The sequence below is a fragment of the Salmo salar genome, chromosome ssa10 (genome assembly GCF_905237065.1).
Source record: "Salmo salar chromosome ssa10, Ssal_v3.1, whole genome shotgun sequence".
Lineage (NCBI taxonomy): Eukaryota > Metazoa > Chordata > Actinopteri > Salmoniformes > Salmonidae > Salmo > Salmo salar.
Genome location: NC_059451.1, coordinates 16,997,608 through 17,021,829, shown reverse-complemented (window position 1 = coordinate 17,021,829; position 24,222 = coordinate 16,997,608). Strand labels below are relative to the sequence as shown.

General features: G+C 41.9%; 1 protein-coding gene across 6 annotated transcripts in view; it reads left to right on the top strand.

Moving 5' to 3' along the window:
• Positions 1 to 3,920, top strand: part of mast3b (microtubule associated serine/threonine kinase 3b) — a 53,009-nt gene extending 49,089 nt beyond the window's left edge. For all 6 annotated transcript variants that reach the window (XM_045687407.1, XM_014216097.2, XM_014216095.2 and 3 more), the window contains 4 exons: positions 108 to 230; positions 343 to 479; positions 1,877 to 2,064; positions 2,299 to 3,920. In XM_045687407.1, the coding sequence (XP_045543363.1) occupies positions 108 to 230; positions 343 to 479; positions 1,877 to 2,064; positions 2,299 to 3,368 (1,518 nt within the window). In that variant the 3' untranslated portion in view covers positions 3,369 to 3,920. The remainder of the gene's footprint in view (positions 1 to 107; positions 231 to 342; positions 480 to 1,876; positions 2,065 to 2,298) is intronic.
• The last annotated feature ends 20,302 nt before the right edge of the window (positions 3,921 to 24,222 follow it).

The following is a 24,222-nucleotide window of genomic DNA, read 5'->3' as shown; positions in this document are numbered from 1 at the left end:
TGCTATCCTGCTCCAGAATTAGCCAATAGTTACATAATAAAAGGCGGCATCACCCCACAAAGACTGAGGAATTGTGATAATAAAAAAAAAAAACTTTTGTTTTACAGAGTGTGGAAGATGGCAGCCCAGCCCACGAGGCAGGACTGAGGGCTGGTGACCTCATCACTCACGTGAATGGAGAGTCCGTGCAGGGTCTGGTCCACACAGAGATGATGGAGCTGCTTCTGAAGGTACATAAAACAATACACACCCTAGAGCCTATACCTACTGTCAACCTATAACAACACTGTTGGTGATATTAGAGGATCCAATCCTTCATAGTTTTTTGTGAAACACCAACAGAGTGGCGGCAAGGTGGCCCTTCAGACTACTGCATTGGAGAACACGTCAATCAAGGTCGGGCCAGCTCGAAAGACCAGCCACAAGGGAAAGATGGCAAGACGCAGCAAGAAAAGCAAAAGAAGGGACAATCAGGACAGGTGAGGGGAAAATATTTTGATTTGTTTTTTGTGCTCATTTAATTTGATGGAATATCGCTGCCGTATTGTTATGAAATATTAACCTGGCGGGGGTTGATACTGTTTCAAAACATTTATATAAATACATCCAGCAAGAGTCGTACTGCAAAAGGCACTATTACAAATCGAGTCAGATTGTATTTGTTACATGCTTCGTAAGCAACAGGTGTAGTCTAACAGAAAAAATGCTTACCCACGGGCCCTTACCAACAATGCTGAGAGAAATAAAATAGAGAAATAATAGAAAAGTATTTGCGTAACAATAAAAGTAATAATAAATACACAATGAGTAACGAACTTTGCTATATACACGAGGTACCAGTACCGAGTCAATATGCAGGGGTACAAAGTAATTGAGCAATATATGTACATTTAACTAGGAATAAAGTGACAGATAATAAACAGTAGCAGCAGTGTATACGACGAGTCCAAAAAGTTCATGCAAAAAGGGTCAATGCAGATAGCCAAATTGCTACTGGTCTAACTTTTCGACTAACTATTTAGCAGTCTTATGGCTTGGGGGGTAGAAGCTGTTCAGGGTCCTGTTGGTTCCAGACTTGGTGCATCGGTACCGCTTGCCGTACGGTAACAGAGAGAACAGACTATGAATTGATTGGCTGGAGTCTTTAGGGCCTTCCTCTGACATTGCCTAGTATAGAGGTCCTGGATGACAGGAAGCTCGACCCAAGTGATGTACTGGGCCATACGCACTACCCTCTGTATCGCCCTGCGGTCGGATGCCAAGCGGTTGCCATACCAAGCGGTGACTCAGCCGGTCAAGATGCTCTCAATGGTGCAGCTGTATAACATTTATGAGGATCTTAGGGCCCATGCCAAATCTTTTCAGTCTCCTGAGGGGGAAGAGGCATGTGTTGGTGTGTGGACCATGATAGATCCTTAGTGATGTGGACACAGAGGAACTTGACGCCCGTCGACATGAATCTACCCCCAGTGTTCAATCGAGATCACTACACACTACCGCATGGATGACAACAAACTGCATACCTCACCAGTGTTGCCTTTTTTCAAAATGGAGTTAATAAATCTAAGCCTTGACTTTAGGTTAAGAAACGTAAGGTATACTGTAGAAGACCTCCTTAATGCACAGAGTATTCCCTCTCATTTCTATAACTCTACTGTCATCATCGTGAAACAAGTTGACCTAACCCTGATCAATTAGAAAACAAAATTATACTCAATGAGAATTATTTTACAGCATACATATACAGAAAAAACAAACTCCCAGGCTGTGAATCACATACTATAATAATAATGTTATGGCTCTATTTACCCTTCAAAACCCTTCGCAAGCACTTCGCTAGCCCTTCATAACTTTTTGTAACCACTGACTGAGCTAGGCGGCGGAGCATCCTGAAGAAGCTGTCCAAGCAGAGCACGGTGATTCACAGCAGCCGCAGCTTCAACTCTGGACTGCAGCACCACTCTGTGTCGTCCAGCGAGAGCCTGCCAGGCTCCCCCACACACAGCCTGTCACCTGGCCCCTCCACCCCCTGCCGCAGTCCTGCCCCCGACCACCAGGCTGCAGGTAAGACAAGGCCCACGCTTCTGCAGCAATGTTGCTACTGACACTAACTAGGACTACTAATACTACTGTTACTACTACTATGGCTACAGTCACAACTGTATTACTACGCTACTGTTACCACTAACTTAAGCTTTTATCTCCCCATTTTGCTTGCAATATCGCTTAGTCCATGACAATGCAATAGCCCCTTTTGAGGTGGACTGTAAACTTACTCTGTATTCACCTCTCCCTCAGACACAAACTCTCCACAGAGCACTTCTCCCTGCTCCAGCTCTCCCAGCTCCCCGGCTGCACACATCCGGCCCAGCTCCCTGCACGGCCTGGGCTCCAAGCTGAGTATCCAGCGTTACACCAAGGTGGGTCGCCGCAAGTCCACCAGCAGCATCCCCCCGTCCCCCCTGGCCTGCAACTCCTCTCCCCAGCCTCTGTCGCCCCAGCGCTCCCCTTCTCCCCTCCCTGGCATCACCAAGACCTTCCACACAGTCCGTGGCAAGACTCTGTCCCCCCCAACCATTGTCCGCCATTGTGTGCGCCCCCGCAGCGCAGAGCCGCCCCGCTCTCCCCTCCTAAAGAGGGTGCAGTCGGCTGAGAGGCTCTCCAGCGCCTACCACGTTGACAAGAAGTCATACCCCCACCGCAGGCACACGTTGGAGGTGCCTTTCCAGGGCAAGGGGGAGGACGTGGAGGCGGAGGGGGTCTGCGGCGGGGGGGTCTCCTACCTCGGGGACCACGGGAGGCTGCTGGGGGGTTACGGGGGCTGCCAGAGGCTGAGGGACTGGGCGGCGGAGCGTTCAGAGCAATTGGTGGTGATGAGGAAGCTCAACCTTTCGGAGCGCCGTGACTCCTTCAAGAAGCAGGAGGCGGTGCAGGAGGTGAGCTTTGACGAGTCTGACGACCAGAAGACAAACCCCACGTTCACCGTGATGCTCACTGCCCCTGGAGCCAACCGGCTCCAGCAGAGGGCAGCCTCCTGGACGCCCATGTCCCAACCCAGCGAGGAGGTGACGGAGGTGAAACGCTTCACCCTGGTGCCTCAGATTGCTGTGCAGGGCTCGACGGAGAGCGAAGAGCAGGATGACTGGGAGCCGTGCTCAGACGGAGAGGAGGAGGACGGCAAGAGACAGGAGCCCGACTCTACCGATAACAACATTGGCACACAGCAGCTTGTTAAGGATGTCTCTCTCACGGTGAACGGCTCCAGTAAGGCACCAGAAGTGACAGCTGCTTTGCACAAAACTGCCTCTGATAAGGTTGGGGATACCGCAGTAGACTCTAGCCCCCAGAAAGGGAAGCTAAGGAAGTGACATTTCCTTGAATCATTTCATGCAGCACATATCTTCCAAGGATGCACCTTGACACTCTCACTGTTGAAGGAAGGAAATGTTTGGGCAAAAGTGTGTTTCCCCTGCGAAGGAACTCAAACAAATTGCGACATTGATTTTGTTTTGTAGATTTCACTTGATCCAGGATATTGTTTTGTAAATATGTAACACTAGGAAATAGATTGCACTTTATTTCCTGGGCTTATTTATTACTTTTATAAGCTAAGTGGATTTTTGGGGCCAAAAAAGGAAAATGTTAAATTGATAGTGGCTAGCCAAGGTTAAATCATGTTTTGTGTCCATATATTTTGTTGTTATGTCTATTTTTAAACATGGTACATAGTAGTTGCTAATAGTAGTTCAAAGAAGTGAGTAGTTTGAGAGGAATTCATTTTTTACACATTCATGTTTTGATTTAGGCTCGTACGCTGAGACTTAGTGATGCTTTTGTATAATCTCAGCCAGTAGTTTTGACAGTGGTGCTAAAGAGCCAAAACGGGTCCCTTTTTTTGTGTACTACATCATCCAATTGGGTACAACGCCATCCATTACATTATTTTTTTTTTTTTCCAATTCGTATGATATGTTACGAATCCAATTCAAACAATATGTTACGAATTTGTTGTGCTTAAGATCCCCGACTGCATCTTGAACAGTTTGAAGTATATTTTGAATCATATAAAACTGCAGGGCAATTCTTATTTGAACTAATTACAGTGCATTCGTAAAGTATTCAGACCCCTTGACTTTTTCCACATTTTGTTATGTTACACACTTATTCAAAAACGTATTTAATCGTTTTTTCCCCTCATCAATCTACACACAATACCTCATAATGACAAAGCAAAAACAGTGTTTTAGATTTTCTTTTGCAAATGTATTAAAAAATTTTAAAAAACGATACTTTATTTACATAAGTATTAAAACCCTTTGCTATGAGACTCGAAATTGAGTTCAGGTGCATCCTGTTTCCATTGATCATCCTTGAGATGTTTCTACAGCTTGATTGGAGTCCACCTGTGATAAATTAAATTGATTGGACATGATTTGGAAAGGCACACACCTGTCTATATAAGGCCCCACGGTTGACAGTGCATGTCAGAGCAAAAACCAAGCCATGATGTCGAAGGAATTGCCCTAAGAGCTCCGACACAGAATTGTGTCTAGGCACAGATCTGGGGAAGGATACCAAAAAATGTCTGCAGCATTGAAGGTCCCCAAGAACACAGTGGCCTCCATCATTCTTAAATGGAATAAGTTTGGAACCACCAAGACTCTTCCTGAGCAATCGGGGGAGAAGGGCCTTGGTCAGGGAGGTGACCAAGAACCCGATGGTCACTCTGACAGAGCTCCAGAGTTCCTCTGTGGAGATGGGAGAACCTTCCAGAAGGACAACCATCTCTGTAGCACTCCACCGATCAGGCCTTTATGGTAGAGCGGCCAGACAGAAGCCACTCCTCAGTAAAAGGCACATGACAGCCCGCTTGGTGTTTGCCAAAAGGCACCTAAAGGACTCTCCGACCATGAGAAACAATATTCTCTGGTCTGATGAAACCAAGATTGAACTCTTTGGCCTGAATGCCAAGTGTCACGTCTGGAGGAAACCTGGCACCATCCCTATGGTGAAGCATAGTGGTGGCAGCATCATGCTATGGGGATGTTTTTCAGCGGCAGGGAGTGGGAGACTAGTCAGGATCGAGGGAAAGATGAACAGAGCAAAGTACAGAGAAATCCTTGATGATAACCTGCTCCAATGACCCTAAGCACATAGCCAAGACAACGCAGGAGTGGCTTCAGGACAAGTCTTTGAATGTCCTTGAGTGGCCCAGCCAGAGCCCAGACTTGGACCCGATCTAACATCTCTGGAGAGAAAATAGCTGTGCAGCGACGCCCCCCCCATCCAACTTCACAGAGCTCGAGAGGATCTGCAGAGAAGAATTGGAGAAACTCCCCAAATACAGGTGTGCCAAGCTTGTAGCGTCATACCCAAGAAGAATCGAGGCTATAATCGCTGCCAAAGATGTTTCGACAAAGTACTGAGATCTGAATACTTATGTAAAATATATCAGTTTTGTTATTTTTTATATATTTGCAAAAAAATCTAAAAACCTGTTTTTGCATTGTCATTAAGGGGTATTGTGTGTAGATTGAACTATTTAATTCATTTTAGAATAAGGCTGTAACGTAACAAAATGTGGAAAAGGTCAAGGGGTCTGAATACTTTCCGAATGCACTGTGGCTAGGTCAGGTTTTGGTTGATGTGAAGACATTGTATTACTAACAAATGGTATTAGCTGCCATGAAACAGATTTGTTTTGTTTTTGTTCTCTTAACCCATATCTTATGGAATGAGGGCCTTTCTTGTTTGCCAAATAGCTCTTATTCCCTTGTTTGCAGGCTTGATAGTAGCAGGAAAATGCAGTCCCCTTTACGAATGCTTCAATTATTTTGCTAGTTTATATTTCTAAGCATTTTTACCCAACTCACAAAGAGGGTATTTCTTCCAATCTTATTTAACATATAAATTAAAGCCAGGTTTAGTTCGTTTTGAAACCTGTTGATTATACTGCACAATATTTTGTCCTAACCTCATCATTATGTTCGTTCATCCTGACCTCATCCACTTCTGGGTTTCCTGGTTCCTCTGTGCTGATTCTCATGGACAACCGGGTTTATACCACTTGATTTCGCTGAAATCATGGTAGCATGGCAATTTGAGCTTGCTGCCAATGCTTGTACTAGTAAAGCATGGAACTTTAATCCTATCAAATGCTGTCACCTAATCTCTGTCACAGAGGCAATTGTTGACAGGATATTGTTTTGATGAGACACAGATAGATAGTTTTGCTCTCAAACCTGTTTTAGGCTACATCCTAGAATTCAGCTGTCCAGGTGACGCCGCCAAGCTAAAGATAAACAGTTTAAGCTTTCCACAAGATCCGCTTGCATATTTTCAAATGATCCTCAATGCAGCCTTTGACCTTTATCTACATATTATACTCATATCTGAGCACAATGACCAGTGTGCGTGTGAAAATGCCCATGCGTAAGAAACCCATTCCTCTTTCATCTTCTGTGTGTTGATGTTTACATTGGGGTAAAGTGCACTAAGGAAAATGTATATTTTGACATGAATTTTGTAAACGACATAAGGAAGAGGCAACAATGGAGGAGCGTCACATACCTTCAGTCAGAACCCAGGGCTTAGATATTAGGAACAGATGATAGTTTCATGGTCTTTGTACTGTACATGTATTTATGTATGTATTTTGATATCGGAGTCTGTTAATGCCATATGCATTATTATTATATTTTGGAGTATACCAACATACCAGTTGCACAAGTGGTGTGAACAACAATGGCTGTAAAAATGTGCCTCAAGGATGAAGCTTGTTGGGGAAATCACATCAGTATTGCGATGCATATTGTACAATTAGATATGTTGAACACCATCATTTTGGGCCTTTTATACACTACACTAGTTCTGAAGGTTGATATTGTGTCAAATTGTACTTGCTGTTATGTAACTGTCTGTATATATCAAAAGTTGGCGGTGGGAGGGGGTTCTTTCGAAGTCTCAACAGATCCTCAAAAGAGGTCTATATTTTCAGATTTGATGAACTACTCAGATGTCAGCGGTGGTGAAAGGAAATTATACCCAGGACATGCTATCTCGCAAAGCCGGTCAGAATTGTTTACAATGAACATGCTATGTACAATTTCAACAAATGGTATTTTGTAATCCTGTATTTCTATGTACTTGTGTAGGTATTGTATTGCAGTCTGTGCATTTCAACACTACACTGTTTTTAAAGGCTTTAGTCTTTTTGGAACTGTAAAACTTCCGAACTGTTCTATAAGAATACAGTATGATGCATTTTCTCTTGTTTACGCCTTTGTTAGATGCATGCTGCATGAGACAAGGACACATAATACTTGATTGCATGGTACTCTGGGTTTATATAGCCCATGCTGGGGTTTCTACAGTGTGTCTAATAGAGCATTTGTGTGCAAAGTCAACTTTTGCACTTTCCTCTGACTCCTCTACTCTTCATACCCTGAACCACAAATAGACAACTGGTCTGTTTTCCTAATAGTTGTAGGTCTTTTTTCTGTGTGTACTGGGATGAAATCTTCCACTCTCGGGATGTGTACGTCTAATGTTTTTCACTTTCTCACCACTGCGCGGTAAAGAATCTCTTTAGTCATCTACGCCATAAGGGATGCATGTGGTTCATCAAGGGCTGGGAGTGAAGGCGGTTAGGCTACGCATAGTCCACTAGTCTACAGTGGTTTGTCTCTCTTGCATTTAACCCGCATCTTAATGCATTTTCCATTTTGTCTGCTATCGAACACCTCTATGCTGACTTAGTTGTAGACAAGGCAGGGTACCTGTACACATTGTCACACACTTACAGGGTCAAATGGACACATATGCAAAAACATGTCCACATTCATTCTTTCCCTTCGTTTAGTTCTGTGATTGGGTTAGAAATACTGGAGCGACAGTGCTAATGTCCATTTTATGTGAATGTGGAGAATATGGTGGTGTTCATATGTTTTATTTGGAACCAGTTTTGTCTGACTAGTTTTTCTTTTTGTGGTTCTAACTGTGTGGCCTAGCGCCCTATTCAAACAAAAGCAAATGTTGAATAAATAGATGGCTAGGATGTGAATATGCCTATGGTTGGGTTGGACTATTGAATGTATTTGCCGAGAAGTGCTTGTGTACCTGAGAATCCTAACAATTTTGGGGGCTCACATCACTTTGCCTTGTTTTAACATCTGTCTGCTTTTGTTTGAGTAGGGATGCCGGCCATCCTTGGTACAAGTGTCAAGATTGATCTATTTTGTGTTTTTACTTGATGTTTCTCCAAACGGTTTTATAATAAATTGTTTCCGTATGGCATTTGATATTGAAGGCACACATTGTCCTATCTTTTGTTTAAGAAGATATTTTGAACTGGTGCGTGTTCAGCAAGCTTCATACAACACAAGTTTAGCTGGTATGACCAATAGTATGGAGCTGCAGCCCTGCAGCAGCCTGTGACGAAACTAGCCAGTCACTAAAAGCAATACTATCGCCATCTACTGGCCGTGTTTAATCCCTAACACATTTGTGAACTCCTTTTCTTTCTTAGATTCCTTTCTACCTTTCCTTGCGTCCTTTTCTCCATTACTAGCTCCCTTTCATCTCCTTTTCTCGCTCCCTTCCTTTCCTCCTTACTGGCTGTGGTTAATCCCTACCACATGTATGAACTCCTCCTTTTTGTTCCTAGATTCCTTTCCCTTTCCTTCCCTCATGTCCTAGCTTCCTTTCCTCCTTTTGATAACTTCGTTTCTTTCTCTACCTCCATTTCCTAACTCTGTTTCCTTAATTCCTTTCCTCGCTAATTTCCTCCTTTCCTAGTTTCTTTTTCTCCTTTCATCTCTCCCTTTCTTTTCCTCCTTTCCTAGCTTCCTTTCCATCTTTCCTAGCTTCCTACCCTATCTCCCTTTTCTTATTTCCTTTCCTAGCTCATTTTCCTTTCCTCTCTACTGGCCATGGTTACATTTCACATTTGGGGAAGCTAAGAATTTATCCTACCGATCTGCGTGCCAGTTATGATTTTTCTTGTCACAGTTTCATTTCAATAATTACGTTTTCGTTTCTCAAAAACATTGTCACACGGTTACAAAAATGACTGAGAAGCTCAGCTTATTAGTAGTGGTGGTCAGAAATCAGACATCCCCAAATGGGCACTTTCCGACCGCACTCCTTCAACATTAACAGGACAGAGAAACGAACCAGACACATGCTCATTGCTCATATGGGGTGTGATTCCAGACAGAGTTAAGCATGTGTAAATGGAACGTAATTCCCTTTGTCTGCTCTTTTCTCGCAATGCTTATTGTGAGCTTGAATTTAAGCATGAGAATAGCATGCTCTTCACCTGCTATTCGTTTTGGGTGGAGATGGAATAAATTGTGTGGCTGATACTGTATACCGTATTCTGACCTTGACTTAATCCCCTAATAATTCCACTTCCTTTACGCGCAAGGAAGTCATGAATAAGGTCTAGCGAACCAAATGGAAAAAGCATCTATATTATTTTTTTTACGATAACAGCTATGTAAATGAGTAATCCGTTTGGATAAGGGAGTTGTAAATATAAATGACACTTGTTTTAGATACATTTTACCTTATCGCTGGAGATAAATGTGAAACCAGTCATATGGCAGCAAACGGAAGCATATAAACGTATCAACTGTCCAAGAGTAAAGTTTATGAAATACTGTGCCATTATGCATAATTTAAATTGTACAGCCTTTTAGCTTGCAGGGATGGACACTCGAAACGTTTTAATTATCGGCTACCCCGACTTTCCCTGTTTCCTATTTCTACCAAGGTAGATATTCAGTATTGACTGTCAGTAGGCCTAATAACCACACATATCCAACTGCCAATTTACTTTTAGCTCGCTTCAGTTGGTATAGCCCAGATTATTATTCCATGTAATTACATTGTTTTCTTTACTTTCATTTGCTTCCTCTGTAAACGCTGTCACCGCCATGTGGTTGTTGCCGATGATCATTAGTAACAGTTGATCATATTTAAAAAAAAGACATGTAGGCTAATTTAAATCATTACGGAGCCGATCGCAGACCAAGCCGAGTTTGAAACCTATGCGCGCCGCAATACTTGGCTGTCATTACACAGTTCCAGGGTTAGTACAGGCAATAGAGCAGGGTATAGAGCGGTAGGTTTGTCATTCGCAGAAGATGTCATGTCTGAGATTTAACACTATTGCCAACACTATTGTCCCTATTATAATTATATTTACGCTAATCTTCCAACGTTAAGACCATTATTTGTGTATTTTAGCAGTCCCATTGAGACCAAGGACTCTTGCAACTCACAATTACACCAAAATCCCAATCACGGCATTATAGTGTCGCAGCGGTCTAAGGCAGTGCTAGAGGCGTCACTACAGACCCTGGTTCGATCCTGGGTGCACAATTGGCCCAGCGTTTGGCCAGGGTAGGCTAACATTGTAAATAAGAATTTGTTAACTGTTTTTTTTTGGTTTTTTTTACTGTTAACTACATTTTTTAAAAATAAAAATACTCCAATAAAAAAAATAATATGAAGAACAACCACATTCCTCAGTAAAGAGGTCCTCAAACAACAGTCTTGTGCTGATGACGTCACCATAGTCTAGGACCGGAAGAAACGGAGGTGAGGAGAGGAAACATGGAAACAAATGCTGCTGAAATGAGACATTCCTTCTCCACTAGCGAGTCATCAGGCAAACTACATTACCCTGGATGGGTTCAGAAGGTAATGGATCAACGTCAAGAGACCAGGTTGCTCCCAAGGGAGGAGGTGGCAGCCTTCTCCCTCTCCTGTAGGAGACAGCGAGACCGAGAGAAGGAAGCAGGGGTGGTGTATGATTTCAGAAAGCATAGCAGTCGTTATCTGAGCTCTCATTAATAGGACTTCTATCTTCATTTGAGTTCTCATCTACAGAGTCATCAAAAATATCCCCTTCTCCCAGAATGAGCTTGTGGTAGGTATTCCTGGTGTTGACTTTGTCTTGTGTCAGGTCACTCAATCTTCTCTTCAGGTGGCAGAGAAGGACATTCCTCCCTCCCTCTGAAAACTCCACTGCATTGCCTAAAAGTCACATTTAAAGCACTAAATTATTTACAATTCCATTACACAAAATAGTTTGGAAGGTATTTGTATAGCAAGACAAAAAGTTCAGTCCAAAAATAGTATAAACTTCAATTTACTCTGATCTTGCAGCTGCAGGGACAGTGCCGCCAGAGTTCTAACTGCTCTTTGTAGGCTTCCCCAGTGCCTCTTCATCTCCTGCACCAGGATCCTCTCTTCCTCTTGCAGTCTGTTCACCAACATCAGTCTGTCAAAGATTGCCTTTTTGATTGCAAGATGGCTGTTGCCTGTGAGATGTAAGCTCACAGAGGTATATAACGGAACAGCGATGATTGCAGCCTACGCTGAAGGTGAAAATTCTATCACAATAGAAACCTTCTGCAATCCTACACTTACTGTTGCCAAGTCTCTCCCATGACCACACAAAGTTGTCAGTATTGAGCAGCTCATCCACTGTGGGGAGCCTAAACTCTGCCTGCTGCTTGGGAAGTTGAACAATGGCAGCTGTCAAGGCCTTGTCCTGAACAATTTGTATCCGAATCTGATGCCTCCTCTTGTTGCCGTCTGAATAAAAAGGGGTGATTAGACGGACTGGGGGCTCCCGAGCGACGCAGCGGTCTAAGGCACTGCATCTCAGTGCTTGAGGCGTCACTACAGACCCTGGTTAGATTCCAGGCTTTATCACAACCGGCAGTGATTGAGAATCCCATAGGGCGGCACACAATTGGCCCAGCATCGTCCGGGTTTGGGTTTGGCCGGGGTAGGCCGTCATTGTAAATAAGAATTTGTTCTTAACTGACTTGCCTAGTTAAATAAAGGTTAAATAAATAATCATTCAGATATATTACATTAGTATAAGCTACTATAGATGCACAAACGAGTACAAATCAATCAACTCATTTCTAAAGCATTTGTTGTCATGCAGTTATAACATTATACAAGGCATGCACAGTTGTGGCTCACAAGTTGATCTGTTGTTTATGGTCACGTAATTTCTCAGTTTAATGACATGTTTTGCATTAGATCAATTAATAACACAGGTCATGCCTACATTTGATCATCAACATGGTCTGATGTGTATGACTAATGCATTTTCTTTCACAAATCAGTTTTACTGCTTCGTTAATAATGTGTTTGAGGTCATATTGTTGTTGGGGCTTACCTGTCCAACGGTAGAGGTAGTGTTTCCTCTGTCTCACACTGTCAAGCCCCTCAGTCTTCTTCTGGAGATGCCGTGTCTGCCCTGTCGGACTATCCTGAAGTGTGGCTGTCAAACATAGAGCAAGTTACAAACATGACTCCACTGACATCAACGCAATTCTGAAGTTGAGAGACAGAAACATTCACTTTTCTGCCTGTTGGATTCTGGCTTGAAATATACTTATTCCTTTCATCATATTAGAACGTATTGATTACTTTACATGTATACGAAATGTACAGTTGAAGTCGGAAGTTTACATACACCTTAGCCAAATACATTTAAACTCAGTTTTTCACAATTCCTGACATTTAATCCTAGTAAAAACTCCCTGTCTTAGGTCAGTTTGGATCACCACTTTATTTTAAGAATGTGAAATGTCAGAATAACAATAGAGAGGATGATTTATTTCAGCTTTTATTTCTTTCATCACATTCCCAGTGGGTCAGAAGTTTACATACACTCAATTAGTATTTGGTAGCATTGCCTTTAAATTGTTTAACTTGGGTCAAACGTTCAGGGTAGCCTTCCACAAGCTTCCCACAACTTATTGGGTGAATTTTGGCCCATTCCTCCTGACAGTGCTGGTGTAACTGAGCCAGGCTTGCAAGCCTCCCCCTTTTTCCTCCAAACATAACGATGGTCATTATGGCCAAACAGTTCTATTTTTGTTTCATCAGACCAGAGGACATTTCTCCAAAAAGTACGATCTTTGTCCCCATGTGCAGTTACAAACCGTTGGCTGGCTTTTTTATGGTGGTTTTGGAGCAGTGGCTTCTTCTTTGCTGAGCGGCCTTTCAGGTAATGTTGTTTATAGGACTCGTTTTACTGTGGATATAGATACTTTTGTACCTGTTTCATCCAGCATCTTCACAAGGTCCTTTGCTGTTGCTCTGGGATTGATTTGCACTTTTCGCACCAAAGTATATTAATCTCTAGGAGACAGAACGCGTCTCCTTCCTGAGCGGTATGGCGGCTGCGTGGTCCCATGGTGTTTATACTTGCATACTATTGTTTGTACAGATGAATGTGGTACCTTCAGGCGTTTTGTAATTGCTGCCAAGGATGAACCAGACTTGTGGAGGTCTACAATTTTTTTCTGAGGTCTTGGCTGATTTCGTTAGATTTTTCCATAGCCTATCAGAAGCTTCTAAAGCCATGACTTCATTTTCTGGAATTTTCAAAGCTGTTTAAAGGCACAGTCAACTTAGTGTATGTAAACTTCTGACCCACTGGAATTGTGATACAGTGAATTATAAGTGAAATAATCTGTCTGTAAACAATTGTTGGAAAAATTACTTGTAAATACCCATTCAATTGCTGGGAGATTATACATGGAGTGTGCGACTTTCTTTATTTTGATAGTTTATTGGAAAAATTACTTGTGTCATGTACAAAGTAGATGTCCTAACCGACTTGCCAAAACTATAGTTTGTTAACAAGAAATTTGTGGACTGGTTTAAAAATGAGTTTTAATAACTCCAACCTAAGTGTATGTAAACTTCCAACTTCAACTGTACATGTTGGGGGTCAACGAAGGGTGAATAGGAACTTTGGGTATGGAAAGTTACTGAGTGACACTATGGGAGGGTCAGAAGGTTAATATTCTGTTCAAACATGTTATTGCTGAATATTAATATTTCTAAGGAAGGAGGCAAAGGGTAGCAGTTTGGTTTTAGTTCCTGATAAGGCAGGCCAGAGGCTGTGGAACTAGGACAAGGAGGGATGTGAAACTCAACTCGAGATAAGGTCAGCAGTTGAAGAGAGAAGACACTGCTGGGAAGGGGCCATAGGGGCCCACCCCGAAAACCATCTGACTACAGTCCTATCCCATACACAAACACTTCCACCCCCATGAGGGTCCTAGACTTAGGCAGCCCATGACAATACCAGTAAAAGGAACATATTGTGTTTCTGCCTAACAACAGGGAAGGAGTGTTTATCTTAGACATGCAAGGTGGCTACTCCGCCTAGTTGGAAGGTATAAATATATGCTTATGGGTAGAATAAACTTGATTTGGATTTTTTTCTGGTTGTCCGTTTCAGTTTTTGCTCTATTTGTTCAGAACCTAACATACTTTCAGGCCACTGCTGGACCTCAGCAACCCACTCCTGAAGCACAGCGTCGTTGATGCCCAGCTCCGCCCACTTTTCTTCAAGGAGGCTGGTCGTCTCTTTCAGTCTTTTGACATTCTGAAAAAATACAATTCCATTAAGGAATAACATATGTGAAGGTTTTAATATGTCAAGTGAATCACACTAAAATGTTTAACTTTAATGTATACAGTTTTCCTACATCAAGATGTCTAATAAAATAATTAAAAGCTGAGCCAGAAGATCAGACATGTAGAAATAGATAAACAAGAATGAGAACGCAGATACAGATAAAACAAATATATATATTATGAAAGCCCACCCCCCCACCAAAAAAAACCCCATCTTCAGTCAGCTATTCTAATAATGTGCCTAACCAATCAACATAAAGATTGCAATTAAAGTTGTGTAAGATACAAAATATTAACATTACATCACATCATCGTAGCATCATCAGTTAAACTCAAAAATTGTGCAGCTTGACTAAAAAGTATGTATTGCAGGAGGTGCTATCAGATTTAATTTGAAACACCAAAACAATAAACACACCTTGCTCCTGGAAGGTGAGGGACCACTCATCATCCTGATGAATTACGGTGGTTGGGGACAAGGAGCGATAAAACCCTTCAAACAGAGACTCCTGTTGTGCAAAACCTGCTATGGGTGGCTATGTCACATGCGGCACAGAGAAGATGCCTGGGCAGGCTATCCTCACTGTTTCAATAGTGACACTAGCCCAACACAGTACCTTCAGCAGAGAGCATGCTGTCCACCATTGCCTCACTCTTTTCCCCCAACTTATGTCTGCCTCTCTGCCCAGGTCACCTTTGGGGTTACGTGACAATCTGGCCCCGTGAAACTCCCCATCAGCTCCTGTAGGTTCTGCATCGGGGAGTCTTGTGGAGATAAAAAAAAAATTGAATACAAAATCATGAAAAGAATAGCTTGGCTGTATTCAATTTTTTTTTAAAGTTAGCATGGTATTTGTTTGGCATTCTAGCATTCTGTACCTGAATCTTGTGGGGATAGGTGCAGGAGCAAGGTACTGCAGGAGGATGGGTACTGGTACTGGAAACTATTAAATAAAAATGGTGTTATATGTCTTCATCAACGCAACTTAAGTATAACTTAGTATAACTGTGTTGATTGGGACAGATATGTCATAAAATTATGATATACGTGTCCTGTGCATCCTTATATTAGATATGTCATTAAATTACATGTGCATAACTATGTGGTTTCAATGTACATTAGCAGTGGTTCTTCTTATTTTGAGAGTAATATAAAATTTTGAATCTATTTTCAATACATGCAACCCAAGAGTTCATGCCTGCAAGACAGAGGCTTAGGTTACAGTCAATCGGTCAGAGGATTTTAAAGTTTTATAGCACTACATTGTATTTAATCCCACATTGAAATGAAAGCCAGTGAGCCAGCTAAAATTGGTCAGTATATTGCAACTGCATTTAGTACTAGTTAGAAATGTACTAACAAGGTAGTCATGCTGCCTGACAAGTTGAACGACGCTAGCCTTGATGAGGCCCTTACTCTCTTGGGGTTGTTGTGTGTAGTGTGATTTCCTCAGGGTCAAGCAACATGGCTTCAAGCCTACCTCAGGTCAATACCCCCTCCTACCATTCGCTACTCTGATGAGCAGAAGTAGGATAGTGTATAACGGTTGAAAGCATACATTGGGGGAAAAAAGTATTTGATCCCCTGCTGATTTTGTACGTTTACCCACTGATAAAGAAAGGATCAGTCTATAATTTTAATGGTAGGTTTATTTGAACAGTGAGAGACAGAATAACAACAAAAAAATCCAGAAAAAACGCATGTCTAAAATGTTATAAATTGATTTGCATTTTAATGAGGGAAATAAGTATTTGACCCCCTCTCAATCAGAAAGATTTCTGGCTCCCAGGTGTCTTTGATACAGGTAACGAGCTGAGATTAGGAGCACACTGTTAAAGGGAGTGCTCCTAACCACAGCTTGTTAACTGTAAAAAAGACATCTGTCCACAGAAGCAATCAATCAGATTCCAAACTCTCCACCATGGCCAAGACCAAAGAGCTCTCCAAGGATGTCAGGGACAAGATTGTAGACCTACACAAGGCTGGAATGGGCTACAAGACCATCGCCAAGCAGCTTGGTGAGAAGGTGACAACATTTCGTGCGATTATTCGCAAATGGAAGAAACACAAAAGAACTGTCAATATGCCTCGGCCTGGGGCTCCATGCAAGATCTCACCTCGTGGGGTTGCAATGATCATGAGAACGGTGAGGAATCAGCCCAGAACTACACGGGAGGATCTTGTCAATGATCTCAAGGCAGCTGGGACCATAGTCACCAAGAAAACAATTGGTAACACATTACGCCGTGAAGGACTGAAATCCTGCACCGCCCGCAAGGTCCCCCTGCTGAAGAATACATATAGATGCCCGTCTGAAGTTTGCCAATGAACATCTGAATGATTCAGAGGACAACTGGTGAAAGTGTTGTGAGACCAAAATGGAGCTCTTTGGCATCAACTCAACTCGCCGTGTTTGGAGGAGGAGGAATGATGCCTATGACCCCAAGAACACCATCTCCACCGCCAAACATGGAGGTGGAAACATTATGCTTTGGGGGTGTTTTTCTGCTAAGGGGACAGGACAACTTCACTGCATCAAAGGGACGATGGACGGGGCCATGTACCGTCAAATCTTGGGTGAGAACATCCTTCCCTCAGCCAGGCTCATTGAAAATGGGTCGTGGATGGGTATTCCAGCATGACAATGACCCAAAACATACGGCCAAGGCAACAAAGGAGTGGCTCAAGAAGAAGCACATTAAGGTCCTGGAGTGGCCTAGCCAGTCTCCAGACCTTAATCCCATAGAAAATCTGTGAAGGGAGCTGAAGGTTCGAGTTGCCAAACGTCAGCCTCGAAACCTTAATGACTTGGAGAAGATCTGCAAAGAGGAGTGGGACAAAATCCCGCCTGGTGGCTAACTACAAGAAACGTCTGACCTCTGTGATTGCCAACAAGGGTTTTGCCACCAAGTACTAAGTCATGTTTTGCAGAGGGGTCAAATACTTATTTCCCTCATTAAAATGCAAATCATTTTATAACATTTTTGACATGCGTTTTTCTGGATTTTTTTGTTGTTATTCTGTCTCTCACTGTTCAAATAAACCTACCATTAAAATTATAGACTGATCATTTCTTTGTAAGTGGGCAAACGTACAAAATCAGCAGGGGATCAAATACTTTTTCCCCCCACTGTATCCTGTTCAGGCGTGAGGGATTTGTGATAGAGAAGCACAGGTTGTGTTTTCTGAACCGAGGGAGTAGTGTAACGATCCTAGCCTTGATAAGTCTGTTAAGAAATCCCCCGATGGAGATTTCACTCTTGGCATCTCCCTTGGGGTTCCTTTAGGGCAGTGTTTCCCAAACCTCTCCAGACGTTTCCATTTTTTTGTTTTAACCCTTAACTGGCACACATGGTTCAATTAGTCAACTAATCATCAAGCCTTTGACTAATTAAATCAGGTATGGTAATTTAGGGTTAAAACAAAAATGTAAAACTTCTGGGGGGGCCAGTGGAGAGGGTTGGGAAACCCTGTTTTAAGGTCAGATGCCCCAAGGTTAAGCTCTATTTAAGACAGTATTCACCCCTGCCATTAGCTGCAATATGGTCACCTGTTCCGGGAGGGTCCATGTCCTCCGCTGAGACTTTTACTGACAATAATATACAATTAACATGAGGCAGCCAGGAATGGCATATGTTATCTATTTAGAAAAAAATGGTTACACTTTACATGCGTAAACAAACACACAACTAAATAGGTACATAACACTTACCATGGCTTGAGGCCTTCTTAGACCTTTTAGTCCAGGTCTTTGGTGAATTATGTTGCCTCTGCTGTCTCTCTCTATCCATTGGACAGGGGCAAGGCTAGTGGCAGGAGCAGGTAACTGTCGCTTTGCAGCTCGCTCTTTCTGATCCTAAAGTATTTGTTCAAATCAAACATATAATGGAAATATATCTGAGATTAAAATTAAATCATGAAATAAATACCTCAATAATTCGCTAAAAAGTATTTACATGTGCTTACACGATTGATGTTATTGTCTTTTTACATAATTTATAACGCCGAGCAGCTAGCTAAAAAGGCCCAATGTTCACTGGGGTTGCAACCGGAGGGAACCAAAAAGCTAACATTAGCATACAAGATACTGCTGGCCAGACCGAAAAAGATCACTTCCTGTCTAGAAGATGAACCAATATACTGTAATGAAACAGCAGGGAGAGAGCAGGTCTCGAACTCTCGACCTTTAAGCCCGAAGTCCGGCGCGCTATTGACTGTGCCGCAAAAGCATGCTCAAGCGGCAAAGTCGATTTCCGCGCTTATAAACCCAGGGTCGGTACAATACGTAACTGATTGAAATAAAATACGTTTACAAATATGCGGGCTGAAATACAGAAAATACTAGACTATTTGTCATTACTTGTCCAATAACTTACCTCGTTCTCACTGTAAAATAGCTAGCTAGCTTCAACCAAACAAGCGGTTATGTTTATTTGTACTAATAACACAAACTCAGGGCGCATCGAGTTTAAAGGGATTCAGAAGGGGTGTGCCATTAGCGGCATCTGGTGTTGAGTTCGATGCGGCATAAGTTTGCTTTCAGTACATAAAACATTGTGCTCATTTGTATATATAGTACAGGGTTGTGACTACTATATGCGTTTGTACTTGCTTTTAACCAAAGCCAAAGTGTCAAATCGTTACAGCTCTGATGTTTACGAGCAACGTTATTCAATTCAAAATGTTAGCTAGATATTTCAACTCTGTATGGCAAGCGTGAATGTCTGACTGAAACGTTTAATGGGCTAAATTACACATTCTGTTAATATATGACCACAACCTGATCTGTTGTTGCAATTTGTATTCTATCACATTTCAGATTTAGATATAATAATTTATAACGATGAAGTTTGGATGTCGTGAACTCCCTTTTCAAAGTAACTTTAGTTAAGTAAACTATATTTTTCTTAACATGCTGAACTGACCGCTTGCGCTCGTAAATGCGCAGTTTCCGTACCAGGTGGTGATACAGCCTGACATGATGTTCTCAATTGTGCATCTGTAAAAGTTTTATGAGGGTTTTAGGTGACAAGCCAAATTTCGTCAGCCTCCTGAGGTTGAAGAGGCGCTGTTGTGCCTTCTTCACCACACTGATTGTGTGGGTGGACCATTTCGTGATGTGTACACCGAGGAACTTAAAACTTTCCACCTTCTCCACTGCTGTGCCGTGGATGTGGATAGGGGGTTTCTCCCTCTGCTGTTTCCTGAAGTCCACGATAGCTTGCTGTTGCTAGCTAATTTGTCCTGGGATATAAACAATGGGTTGTTATTTTACTTTAAATACACAAGGTCCTCTACTCCAACAAATAATCCACAGATAAAAGTTTGTTTCTAGTTTTGTAAATTTCTTCAATGCCTTTTGTTTGGAGGGCAGACTTACCTTTTGACGGTGCGTAAGGGTTGTATGCGTGGTTCTCTTGCATGTGCTGAATAAATCTAATTCAAATGCTGAAAACCCTCCCACTTGCTGGCCAACAGATTTTCTCTTGGAGTTTACAGTACATTTATCTTGAGCCATCCCTTTAAATATTTTGTTGACAGACTCAATAGAATATATCGAGAGAATAGATTCAGAATATTTGTGATCAATGAAAGAAATCCATCTAAATATTCATATCTGTAGATTATTTAAGTTTATGAAAGTATTTATTAACCATACAAAACAGGTTAGGAGAGCCTTTATGCACGTTCAGTTACTTGTTAATTAATAAACGCATTAATCACTAACAGCTCTGAGTGTGTTTCAATCCATCCATTATTTTGATGTAATAAAAAGTGTTGGTGGAGCATGCTGCAAGCCATTGCTGCAAGCCATTGCTGCAAGCCATTGCTGCAAGCCATTGCTGCAAGCCATTGCTGCAAGCCATTGCTGCAAGCCATTGCTGCAAGCCATTGCTGCCCCTTGCAACATTGCAAGTACAACACCATTTTGCTAATCTGATATTGAGTGGAATGTACTGTTGCCCAACCCATATATTGCAGCAGTGCATTGTACTCTACACCATCATTTCAAAAGGTAGGACATATGTCCTGTTAAAGCTTACTGGCTGATGAAGGACAATAATGTAGGTTGCCTATTTACAGCAGCATATGATGTACTAGTTGTTTTACAAAAATTAATTGATGTCAATTGATATATTCATGGTATAAACAAAATATAGAATTTTACATTATAAAGTTCAAACTATAGCCTACTAAGATAGACACCTGGCACAATGCTGATTGATATAGGTTATGAGCAGTGGATTGTTCTGAACCACTTTAGTAGGCCTAATGAGTTATGAGAAAACAATAAGCAAAAGTGATGGGAATATTGCATTTTGAAAAGCAAATACTTAGATTGAATATGTAGGCAAATTCCGACATCAGTGGACCTGTGTGAGGGATGTTATGAAGAATTAGGGAGTTTTGAAGGGGCTGATACAATGTTGTACTGTTAAGGCCAAGCAGGGCTCCTGTTACCATTTGTAACAGGGAACAACTTATTATATTGCCGACTGACCTTCAAATAGGCTACGCAATATAGGGCTATTTGCAATAATAAGCGCATCTTCATAGAAGTTTATTATAGGCCTATAATAGGCTGTGTCGTTATAGATTAAAACACATACAGTTTCAGTCAAAAGTTCAGACACACTTACTCATTCAAGGGTTTATCTTTATTTTTTACTATTTTCTACATTGTAAAATAATAGTGAAGATATCAAAACTATGAAATAACACATATGGAATCATGTAGTAACCAAAAGTGTTAAACAAATGAAAATATATTTTATATTTGAGATTCTTCAATGTAGCCACCCTTTGCCTTGATGACAGCTTTGCACATTCTCAACCAGCTTCATGAGGTAGTCACCTGGAATGCAATTAACAGGTGTGCCTTGTTAAAAGTTAATTTGTGGAATTTCTTTCCTTCTTAATGCATTTGAGCCAATCAGTTGTGTTGTGACAAGGTAGGGGTGGTATACAAAATATAGCCCTATTTGGTAAAAGACCAAGTCCATATTATGTCAAGAACAGCTGAAATAAGCAAAGAGAAACTAAAGTCCATCATTACTTTAAGACATGAAGAACAGTCAATCCGGAAAACTTCAAGAACATTGTAAGTTTGTTCAAGTGCAGTTGCAAAAACCATCAAGCGCTACGATGTAATAGTTTTCATTGATTTTAAACAACATCAAGGCCTATCCAGCAGAATACCACCCTGCATCCCACTGCTGGCTTGCTTCTGAAGCTAAACAGGGTTGGTCCTGGTCTGTCCCAGGATGGGAGACCAGATGCTGCTGGAAGTGGTGTTGGAGAGCCAGTAGGAGGCATCCTTTCCTCTGGTCAAAAAAATATCCCAATGTATCAGGGCTGTGATTGGGGCCGTAGCCCTGTGTAGGATGCTGTCTTTTGGAGGGGATGTTAAATTGGTGTCTTGACTCTTTGTGGTCACTAAAGATCCCATGGCACATATTAAGATGGCTGTAATATCAGAACACTTGAATCTGAGGTGTTAAGTACAAGTAATTTGCCAAGATAAATAGCAGCTATGCCACGTAATGCATTCAATTTGGCATGAATAAATCAGTTATCCATACTTACATGTAAACCAATGCTTTGGTATGGGATATTTTATGCATGACATGACATATGTATACATATATTTATTTAGATTTGATCATGATCGAAACAGTGACATTTGAAAGTGTTTATCAGCTAGGTGAGACACTTGGGATTTGATAGGAATTCACCTTTCTGGTCACACCTCTACTCCTGAATACCAGTCAACCTTTCCTCCCGCCATCTGGTCTTAGATCCTTCAGACTTAGCACACCTAAAAGGGGCTCCTTGGCCTCTAGGTAGCTTGTCAAAGGCCAGGTTAGCGTTGAAACGCGCCATGTTCCAATTAGCATCTCGCCCATGTATTTTTAGCTCCGGGTGATGTATTTTGTATGTTTATATGTGTTACTGACCCACTAATCCAGGCATGCCAGGAGAGAAGAGACTATTTCAGAAGGGTGAGTTAACTTGTGTGTGGGAAACTCGTGCAGGTTTGGAGTGTGAGACTCTGTATAGGCCAGCTGGCTCCTTGGCTGCTGGCGGTCAGAGACAGAGCCTGAATGTCGGTAAGACCCACTTCCTCTCTTGCACCTTATGTCTGTGCATGCATGCATTGTTCTTACATTCATCTTTTGCTGAGCTATACAAGTTGATATAGTTTGTTGCCATGGTCAGATAGAGTCATCCATTCCAATGGGATAAAAAGGGATTTACTCCCAACCCTGTGACTTCAGTGATCTGTGGTGCTGTTCATACTATAGCCTTGCCTATTAAGTTCAGTTAAATAGGTCGAATTCCAACTTAACTCGGGGGTTATTACCATGCTGCCCTTGTGACTCCCACTCCTGGAGGATCCACTGCATGCTCCATTTATCTTTACTCTATTTCAACATTGGGCCAATAACACAGCCTATGTTTGTGTAGAGATATAGGCCAGCCTGCTGTTCTCCCCTCTAAAGAGAATCCAGGGATTTTCCTGCCATTGAAATACTTGGGTACTTCCATTGAAATACTTTTTCGGGTCGCCTAAGTCCAAACAGCGTAAAAAATGGTTGCTATATGCTAAACAAAAATAAAAACACAACATGTAAAGTGTTTGTCCCATGTTTCATGAGCTGAAATAAAAGATCCCAGAAATGTTCCATACACACAAAAATATTATTTCTCAAAAATGTTGTGCACACTTTTGTTTACATCCTTGTTAGTGAGCATTTCTCCTTTGCCAAGATAATCCATCCACCTGACAGGTGTGGCATATCAAGAAGCTATTTAAACAGCATGATCATTACACAAGTGTACCTTGTGTTGGGGACTATAAAAGGCCACAGATGTCTCAAGTTTTGACAGAGCATGCAATTGGCATGCTGACTGCATGAATGTCCACCAGAGCTGTTTCCAGATAATTGAACGTTAATTTCTTTACCCTAAGCATTGTTTTAAATAAAACATTGTTTTAGAGAATTTGGCAGTATGTCCAACCGGCCTCACAATCGCAGAACACGTGTAACCATGCCAGCCCAGGACCTCCATATCTGGCTTCTTTATTTGCGGGATCGTCTTGAGACCAGCCATCCGAACAGCTGATGAAACCGTGGGTTTACACAACCGAACAAATTCTGCACAAACGGTCAGAAACCATCTCAGGGAAGCTCATCTGCGTGCTCGTCGTCCTCACAAGGATCTTGACCTGACTACAGTTCAACGTCGTAACCAACTTCAGTGGGCAAATGCTCACCTTCAATAGCCACTGGCATGCTGAACAAGTGTGCTCTTCACGGATGAATCCCGGTTTCAACTGTACTGGGAAGATGGCAGACAGCGTGTATAGCATTGTGCAACTCCACACAGCCAGTGAAGAGGAGTGGGACAACATTCTACAGGCCACATTCAACAGCCTGATCAACTCTATGTGAAGGAGATGTGTCGCGCTGCATGAAGTAAATGGAGGTCAAACCAGATACTGACTGGTTTCCTGATCCACGCACTTAACTAAAAAAAAAGAAAAAAAGAAGGTGTCTGTGACCAACAGATGCATATCTGTATTCCCTGTCATGTGAAATCCATAGATTAGGGCCTAATTCAGTTATTTCAATTGACTGATTTCCTCACATGAACTCAGTAAAATTGGCAGTACGATTGCATTAAATGTAATAGCATTGTCTTTACAAGTTCATGTTCCGATTGTTATATCTATAATTGCATGACAGTTT